We start from the raw sequence: 9,724 nt of genomic DNA on the forward strand, positions 1-9,724 counted from the left end.
TACGGCAGTTAATTACATCACAACTAAGAATGACACTACTTCACCGGATTAAAAATATAATTCATATTTTATTATTTCTGAGAATTCTCAACAGTGGCATTTTTTTTTTTTACTGTTAATCAGCCAAGTATTTCCATCTTGTGTTTGAAACATGCAATACATCTGACATTTTACAGTTGGGCTCCATGTAACAGCACAAGGAAATGAATACTTTAGACAGATATGATTTTCCATGCATTGCTTTTACTTTTTTTTTTTACTTTTTAAATATAGTATATTCAACATCCTTTGAAATATGGCACTGCATAGTCCAACACATCTGTATTATTTCAGGGGAAAATACCTATTTTGCTAACTTGGAGAAAAATGGTACAATATTCTGAAGTTAAATAATGGACAAAAAAAAAAAAAAAACTGGTGCTGCAATCAACACTTATTCATAACAAGTTAAATGGGATCTTCACAATTGAATGGATATTAGAGGAAATACATTTTTGGAAATCACGGCAGAGACAAAAGAATTGATAGCTTCAGGGAGCTTTCTTTTTTTTTAAACTCATTTGTCATTGATGGTCCAATTATAACAATAACGAGGTTGTAAAAGTGTTGTGCATGCAAAACGGAGAGCATAATGGAAAATTAATACGAACACCTACATTACTGCAATAGCCTCATTGATGGCTATCAGTGACTACAATATCATGCAACTGGACTGTGACAAACTAATGGGCAGTTAAGGCAATGTTTATGTTGTTTGGGACAGACGACCATTTTTAAACTGACATACATCAATATGATTAAATGATTCTGAAACACTCGTTGAAGGTTAGCAACAAGTTGGGAATGGCAATGAATAATTCTCTTTTCAGGTATGAATAACGCAAAAGAATAATTCAGTCTGACTGATTTGAAAGTTCCTTACAATATGTACAAAAACAGATGTGTTGATCTACTGTATTGACACGCATCACACATACCAACAGCTTACTAGTCATTTTTGAAAATGTGTTCAAACACTAGTTCAAAGAAGATCCACTTTAGAATGCTTTCTTTTCCAGCTGGTCAAGAATTGCCTGGATCCTCTGCACAGCCTCCTTCCGAGATTGACGGACATTTTCAAGTCCCTGAGTCTCCACAGAGTCCAGCTCAAGCAGCTCTTTGGTAAGAAGTTCCTCCAGGCATCGATAACTCTTGTCCGTTTTTTTCCCTACAAACTCATCAACATCTTCCTGAAGAAGTAGCACCCTAACCATGATTTGTTGAACTCGAGCTAAACTGGGGTTGTCGCTCACAGGCTGAGGTCCAGGGTTGTCTGGAGCCAATGACTGACTGGGTGCAGAGGGTGGGGGCTCACCTTGTGAGTGATTTTGATCAATTCGCCCTGCGTTGTTGTACATTTGGGGAGGTGAACTAATTTCTGTGGGTTTCCCATTGGTGCGACTTGGGGATGCAGTTGTTCTGGGCTTAGGTCCAACCTGTGGGGTGCGCTGGTCCTGGAATGACACAGAACAATTTCAAAAGTGTTTTTGAATGAAAACATAAATGCTTCAGACTGAAAGAAACACTCGGTAGCTTTTCAGTTTTGGTCGATTTGAGTGACAAAAGCGGTAGTGTTTTGCCTTAAGGAAGACTGCGTTTCCTTTGTGGACTAGAGCACACCCGCACGGGTGTCATAAAATCATCAACTAATCAAAAATCAATCTGCGGTCGCCTGCAGATGTATTCAACAACATATCTGTTTCCAGCGGCTGTGTGAAGGATGAATAGTAATAAGGTAATGAATCCAGTCGTGTCTAAAAAATAGCATACGTGGGTTAGCAACCGTGTGGCTAACTCCCCCACCCCACCCAGCGAGTGTAAGCCGGGCCAATGTTTATTCTGTATATCCTGGTAGCCTGCCTTTTTTTTCCTCCATAAACAAAACTTTTTGTCTCTTGTTGCTCTGTCATCTTTGCAGAATTCGCGCGAAAGCGTTCGCATAGACTTCAGTCTTTATAATGAATGGGGAAGAGACTTATGTTGTAAAGCAGTCAGCACATTTGTGTTTTTTTTTTTTTTTGTGTGTGGCAGGGTTCCTGCCCCCCTCCTCAAAGTTAATTAGTGCCGGTTAAAGCGATACAGACCCCCTCAAGACATAAAACAGGTGTCATTCAACTAGTTTTCAGTCGTCATACTATCACACATGTTATGAAAATATTTTATAAAGGCTGAAAAGTTAGCAAGTGTTGCTTTAAAAGTTTAAATGAGATTTAAAACCTTATGAACTTATCTAAAGTGGTATGAATGAAGTATAAACCGAAGCACAACCCCAATTTCAATTTGGGAAGTTTTCGACATAAATAAACAGAATTTTGCTAATGATTTTCAAACTATATTTAATTTAATACACCACAAAACACACTTACGGTACGAACAGATAAAACGTTACTGCTTTTGACAACTTAAGAACTTTATGGCTGCAACACTTTCCAAATAGCTGAAATTGGAGGCAAAAAAAAAATGCCTGTTTGGAACATCCCAGACATGAACAGGCTACGTAATTGGGATCAGGTGGGTGCTATGGCTAAGTATAAAAGGAGCTTCCCTGAACTGCTCAGTCATTCAAAAGCAAAAAAAAGCAAAGTTCCCCTCTTTGTGAACAAGTGTGTGAGAAAATAGTCTTACAGTTTAAGGGCAATGTTCCTCAACATACAATTGCAAGGATCTACGGTCCATGAAATCAGAAGTTTCAGAAAATCTGGAGAAATCACTGCATGCCAGGCTAAAGGCAAGGCCGAAAAACCATACTGGAAGCCCCATCAGCTGTTGCCAGACCGAAGTTCAAAGAAGAAGCCAGTTCTAAACAAGACACAGAAGCAACATTTTCTCTGAGCTGGGGTAGTTTAAAATGGAGTGTGGCCAAGTGGGAAACTGTTCTATGGTCAGACAAATCATTTTTTTTTAAAAACTGGGTCTCCATGCCCAGTACCAAACAGGATAAAGAACAAAAACAACCCACGTTAATAGTGATCACTTCAAAATCCAGCATCTTTGAAGGTATGAGACCGTTAGTGCCTATATCATAGGTAGCTGACACATCTGTGAAGGCACCATTCATGCTAAAACGTACATACTGTATAGGTTTTAGAGAAACATGCAGCCATCCAAGCAACATCATATTTTCATGTACGGCTCTGCTTATATTAACAAAACAATGACAAACCACATTCTGCACGTGTTACAACAGTGTAACTTTGTAGTAAAAGAGGTAAACAGTACTAGACTGGCCTGCCTGCATTTCAGACGTTATGAAGTTGAAGCTGTACATCAAGCAAGAATGGGGGGGTCCGCCTACAAAGCTTCAACCATTGGTGTCCTCAGTTCCAAATGTTTATTGAATGTTATAGAGAAGATATAATACAGGGGTAAACATAACTCTGTCCCAGCCATTTTGGAACGTGCTCTAGCTATGAAATTCTAAATTCATGATTATTTTCTTAAGACAAAGTGTCAGTTTGGACACTGAATATGTCTTTGTTGTGTATTCAATTAAATATAGTTTGAATGGGATTTTTAAATCATCATACTAGCTGTATGCATTTGTTTAAAGTGCCTGTGACACGAAAAAGCATGTTTATTTAGAAATACACGCGGTATTTTATGCTCCTGAATGATATGGACAACTTGGATGCGTGAAGAAGCGATCGATATATTTATTCAATTCTTTTAATCCCGCGCTACGAAAATGACAGACTTCCGGCTTCGGTCTTGCATTGAGGAAGAGGGCGCTGTGACGTGTACGGGAGAAGGAGTCCTCTTCACTATACAGCCGTACTGTTGTATGAGAAGGACTAAGAATTCAGCTGATTTTGCGGATTAATTTGTTTATTTTTCGCATTACACCAGCCAAATGGCTGCAGAAAAATGTTGCTGTAGGAAGGAAAGGCGTGTGTGCCTTTTGGGGGTTTCAAAAGGTTCCCATTCACCGGTGGATATTGGCCAAAACAAGCCCTACTCTATACAAGTATAACACCATTACCATTACCATTACTGTACTACCCTACTACTTTTTGTAAAATAGACTTATTATTTCTCGGGCAAACTCACTATTTCACTTCTGTCATTTCATGCGGCAGCATAACTAACCCTCCCCTTCGGGTCCCACTCTGTCCAGTGCTGACACTGGGTTGTGCTCATCTCCACTGAAGCATATTAACAAGTGGCATTGCTTATGACACCACACCTGACTTTGTCTACTATTTTGAGTCATTGTTTCCACTCCACAGTATTACGCAAGATGATGGTAATCATTGATGACTAGCAAATGGAATAAACACTGTGCCTAGAGCAACTCAAGGTTGAGTGCCAGTGTGGGTGCTTGTGCTCACTAGAGTTACTCCTCAGGCTGAAGTCTTCAGTGTGTATGTATTGTGTTGGGGGGGGGGCGTTAAGAATTCACACTATTCAAAAGAACCAAATACGTGTGAGTGCATCCTAAATAAAAATTCAAATTGCATTACTGATAAAATTATTAGAGCTACACACAATATTAGAATTAGTACCTTTGCTAATAGATTTGTGTTCTAAATTCATATCTATAATTTTATCTTTCAATACCTTAGGTTGGTAAGGTGGTGGCGCACCGGTTCCAGTCCCTGGCCAAGCAGGAGGGTGTAACGGACGTACAGGATTTCCATAATGGTTTTGAGGAAGCTGTTGACCAGGCTGCCATTGCTGCTGTGTAGGAGCATACGTCCCTTGGTGTTCCCAAACATCAGTCGTGCGTGTGTATAGCGGGTTTGGAGGCATTGCATGCCCACCTTCACTGTAGTGAGAATATGGCCCCGGAGGATATCCAGGACCCTGAAAATGGAGCGAAGACACATACAACAATAAAATAATTTGAATGAAAAGAAATGATACAAACAACTCAGGTGTTCATCCTATGTATATAACTAAGGGGATACTTCAATCTGATCGACCTCAGATTTTATGTTTAAATGTTCTTACCCCTTGACAGTGAATACCAGGATAGTGATGGTTTTGTGAGTGGGGCTGTCCTGCTGCCCCACTGTTTTGCTCTGCAGGACAGCTCTGATTAGAGTAAGAAACTGGAGGTGGTCTCTGAGGATCAGCACAGTAGAAAGGATTGGATGGATGGAAACCACTTGTGGAATATTGACTCTGTGCTGGGCTGTAGACCCCATGGCCATTTGGATAACCTCCAGAAATCACCTACAAAAGGTAGATTATTAGGTAATTAAAGTATTCTGTAATGTAGAATTCCTATCATTTAAAAGGTGGGAGGAAACAATTTATTCTGTCTGGCCTTCTAAATTATTTGCCTTTCCAAATGAATAATGGAAAGTATCCATTCCAGGGTCACTCAGTTGCAGTTTGCCATTAAGTCTTTACTGTAGTCATTTTAATGTGTGCTGATTTGCATAATTACGGTCATGGCTATAAGTAAGGGTTGCATCATTGTAACAGGAATGTACTGCACTAATTTGTGGAGTCCCATAGTTATGCTTTGGTTGGTGTGTTCCCATCCCAGCGGCGGTGTTGTTCTTTCCTAGTGTGGTTCATGAAACGCCTGTCTTGCATGCATTAGCTACACTTTTTAAACCAAATTATGCTCCAATGTGAAACATACCTGGGGATTATACTGCGGCTGGCCATCAGATCCAGAAGGATAAGTATTTGCATAGTGACCCGCGGAATGGGACTGAGGATACCAGTAGTGGGATGGGTAGCCGGGATACTGCGGCGTGTCCTGGGGATTCACAACACCAAAATCTAAACAATGTAATTTACATATATCTGGGTGTAGACTCGGTGGGGGGACTGGTGGCACCTTCTCACTCATTCCTTATGTTTGATGAAATAAATACATATTATACAATATTTAGCAGTTTAATAACGATTTTCTATATTTAAAGTGCTGCAATTAAATCGTTATAGCCACGTGACTCGCTACAAACTTAGCTGAGCTAGCAAGGGATCGTTAGCTATTACATAACGTAATCTAGCCCGTTAGCCGCGTAGCTAGCATGAGTAGAAGACGCCAGCGAGCCAATGTTTAATATAAGCAGTACTAGGAAACCTCAATTATACACGGAGGTTGTTGTGGTGCGACTCACCATGTTCCTTAGGTAGTTTCCGGGGTTATTAGCCAAGTTCTAAATCGAGGGACTGTCGGATTTCACTTCATTTGACGGCGATGTACCTGCTAAACGGACTCCATGTATTATTCTATTGCAGGCGGCAATCTCTTTTACTATCGAAAAGTTCGAATTGCTACAAACGCCAAAAAGTGAAGGGGAATGATAAAGGGAGATGACTTGTTAAAATAACCGGAAATGATGAATGGCCTATGGTACCGTGAGCTCGCGTCAGCTTGTTTATCCTTAATGAGGATAGCGAATTAAGTATAAGAAAGCTTGCTCTGTAGATTTTAAAGGAGACCATGTATGTCGTAACTCGTAACCGAGAGTCTGACTTTAAAAACAAAAAATATCAAAACAATTCAGCAATTATTGTTGTATTCAGATTATTTTGTAAATTATATAGCGTATAGTAGTTTTTATTTCAATTTTCAACTAAATATTGACTAAAGTCAAATAAGTGCAGGAGTAACTCTTCTGTATTTATATACAATCTTTACCACGCGACGATTCATTAGAAAAATAAATACGACTTGTATTATTACAACCAAATTTTTAAGATAAATCTGCGTTTTTAAATAATGAGATGACGTTTAATGTATACGGTGATGTAGTTATTAATTATTCCATACGATATTCCAGCGCCCAAACAGTAAAACATCACCCGGAAGTTTAATCCTGGTGTCTATAAAAAACGCTTCCGCTCCTCTTCCGTATAAAAAAAACATTAGGAAATATTCATGGCGTGACGCTACGACATATAAGAAGGTATTAAACAGGATCCCAAGATGAACTACGTACCGGGGACGGCTAGTCTCATAGACGAGATCGACAGTAAGTCTGTGAACCTCTCAGTGTGAGGAGAGCCAACTCTCGAAGAAAGACCCCAATGAAAACTTAGCACTTAGCACACTAGCTCGTCAATGTTGTTGTATAATGACCCCACTTACCGTACCTCTACTTTGCAGAAAAACATCTGGTTCTCCTCCGAGATGGTAGAACACTAATCGGATACCTAAGAAGCATTGATCAATTCGGTAAGTGATCTCCCCTTTCTTGGTTACCCTTTTGTTTTCGTCAATTTCGGCAATACAAATAATGAACCAATATTTGTTCCTCAATACCGCAGTATAATCGCGCACGTCTTATTATTTTTCTTTTTTTTTTCAGCCAACTTAGTGTTCCATCAGACGGTTGAACGTATCCACGTGGGCAAGAAATTTGGTGACATTCCTAGAGGAATCTTCATTGTGCGAGGAGAAAATGTGGTGCTGCTAGGCGAAATAGTACGTAAGCATTTTTATTTGTTTGGGTCACCCACTGTCATCAGTTTTCATTTTTGTAGTATGTAGCCGGTAAAGAAAAGTTTACTGTAGACTAAGTAAACATTCCTGCGATATTCTCTTGTATTGATTTTTTTTTTTTTTTTTTTGGGGGGGGGGGGTACCTCATTATAATACAGGTATGTTTATAATATGTACGAAAGGTTTATACAATGATTCTTCCTCCCAGAGAGATTTACTTGAATAGACTTCTATACAAAATACAACACTTAATTCCAATGAAGAAGGGAATTAAGCATAAATTAAAAAAAAAAAAAAAAGAATACAAAGATTTTCTAGTAGTGCTCAACCTATAGTCAATGGAAAACACAACAAAGACAAGATATTTAATGTTCAAACTGATTTGAAAACCTGATAAACTTGAGGATTTTTGCTAAAAACAATAAACTTAGAATTTTAAAGCTAAAACGTTCCAAAAAAAAAAAAAAAAAAGATGGGACAGGTGGCGAAAAAGACAGAGAAATGGTCTGACGAGTACAAATCTTAATTTTTTTTCGGAAACTGTGAATGGCGTGTCCTCTGGGCCAAAGAGAACCATCCGGACTGTTATGGATGCAAAGTTCAAACGCCAGCATCTGTGATGGTATGGGGCTGTGTTAGAGCCAATGGCATGAGTAAGATACACATCTTTTAAGGCATCATTTATGTTGAACGATACATACAATTAGTCAAAATTTTCTTTAATACCAGACAATAAAAGGTGATTTAATTACCTGGCCTTCGTCAGAGGGTCACTAGTGTTGGTCTGACGCTTCTTTATCGGGTGATGAAGGCATGACTCACCAAACACACACCACACACGCCAACACCCGTGACCCTCTGACAAAGGCGGAAGTGTTCGCCGAAACATGTCAGGTAATTAAATCATGTACTGTTGTCCGGGATAAAAGAACATTTTGACTAATCAATAAGTGTAGGAAAATGAACTCAATACAACTATTAAAATACATACAAGTTTTGGAGAAACATGCTGCCATCCAAGCAACGTCTTTCACATGGATGTGCCTGATTATTTCAGCAAGAAAATGCCAAACCACACTCTGCACATTTTACAACAGTGGGGCTTTGTAGTAAAAAAAGTAGCCTGGCCTGCCCGCAGTCCATACCAGTCTCCCATTGAAAATGTGTGGCGTATTATGAAGTGTAAAATGCAACAATGGTGACCCAAACCTTTGAAAAGCTGAAGCTGTACACCCAAAAACAATGGGAAAGGATTCCACCTACAAAGCCGAAACGTTTATTGAATTTTGCTAAAAGAAAGGGTGATAAAACACAGAGGTAAAAATGACACTGTCCCAGCATTTTAGAATGTGTCGTAGCCATAAAATTCTAAGTTAGTGATAATTTCATAAAACCAAAATGTATGTTTTAATGCTGAATCTTGGTGTATTCAATTAAATATAGGTTGTACATGATTGGCAAAACATTGTATTCTGTTCTCATTTGTTTAACATAATGTCTTTGTACTGTAACTATATCTAAGGCTGACTTCACAGCACATGTGCCTTACTACTGCATCATTTATTGCAGGATGTTGATAAACCTTGCGACACAATCCTGCAGCAGGTCTCTATTGAGGAGATTCTAGAAGAGCAGAGGTTGAAGCAGCAAACCAAGCAGGAGACTGAGAAAGTAAAGATGCAGGTCCTAAAAGACCGAGGCCTCTCCATCCCGAAAGCTGATAACTTGGATGAATATTAGCACGGCACACAGCCAATGAGCTGCTTCAGTTTGTATCAGACTGGTATATTAGTTGAATTTGAAAGCATGATTTTATGAGCGCATGGCAACATTATACTTTGCCTCTTTACTGTAGTGTACTGTTGAATTTAATTTGAAAGAACTTCTCTCAGTTTGTCAGGTCCACTTTGGGAAAATGGATTGTTGTGGATCAATATGATGGTAGTTATTTTACAACAGCACTTTGTGTTACTCAAGTGTTTGTATTTGGAGATATAAAGGCCCATGGTGACACAAATGAAATGGCTATGCTCCATTAAAATGTTATTTTTTAATCATGGCTCTGTTGGTTCCCTTCTCATGTATAGTTAATGGACCTTTTGCAAAAGCTTTGTCCCCCTTAGTTACTGTTGCTAGTCAGTCAAGCTTTATAACTCCGATGCCACAAGCCGTGGAAGGAAACGTATAGACCCTACTCACCGACGTCACAGAATGACGTGTCGCTGTATCAGGCCGCCATATTGTCCGTCTCTGTTTAGCCCTATTCTCAATGGTTAT

At 39.2% G+C, this 9,724-nt stretch overlaps 2 protein-coding genes across 2 annotated transcripts; one reads left to right on the top strand and one right to left on the bottom strand.

Moving 5' to 3' along the window:
* Positions 1–34: 34 nt before the first annotated feature.
* bag4 (BCL2 associated athanogene 4) lies at positions 35–6,402 on the bottom strand. The gene is made up of 5 exons (XM_057831487.1): positions 6,120–6,402; positions 5,633–5,752; positions 4,990–5,214; positions 4,597–4,842; positions 35–1,493 (listed from the first exon to the last, which is right to left on the bottom strand). Exons 1-5 carry the CDS (start codon positions 6,120–6,122, stop codon positions 1,038–1,040), a joined length of 1,050 nt encoding a protein of 349 aa, XP_057687470.1. The 5' UTR covers positions 6,123–6,402; the 3' UTR covers positions 35–1,037.
* Positions 6,403–6,815: 413 nt separating this feature from the next.
* lsm1 (LSM1, U6 small nuclear RNA associated) lies at positions 6,816–9,501 on the top strand. Its single transcript, XM_057831489.1, has 4 exons — positions 6,816–6,977; positions 7,112–7,180; positions 7,314–7,429; positions 9,017–9,501. The coding sequence occupies exons 1-4, from the start codon at positions 6,932–6,934 to the stop codon at positions 9,185–9,187; spliced, it is 402 nt and encodes a 133-aa protein (XP_057687472.1). The 5' UTR covers positions 6,816–6,931; the 3' UTR covers positions 9,188–9,501.
* The last annotated feature ends 223 nt before the right edge of the window (positions 9,502–9,724 follow it).

This window comes from Corythoichthys intestinalis, chromosome 3, assembly GCF_030265065.1.
Source record: "Corythoichthys intestinalis isolate RoL2023-P3 chromosome 3, ASM3026506v1, whole genome shotgun sequence".
Lineage (NCBI taxonomy): Eukaryota > Metazoa > Chordata > Actinopteri > Syngnathiformes > Syngnathidae > Corythoichthys > Corythoichthys intestinalis.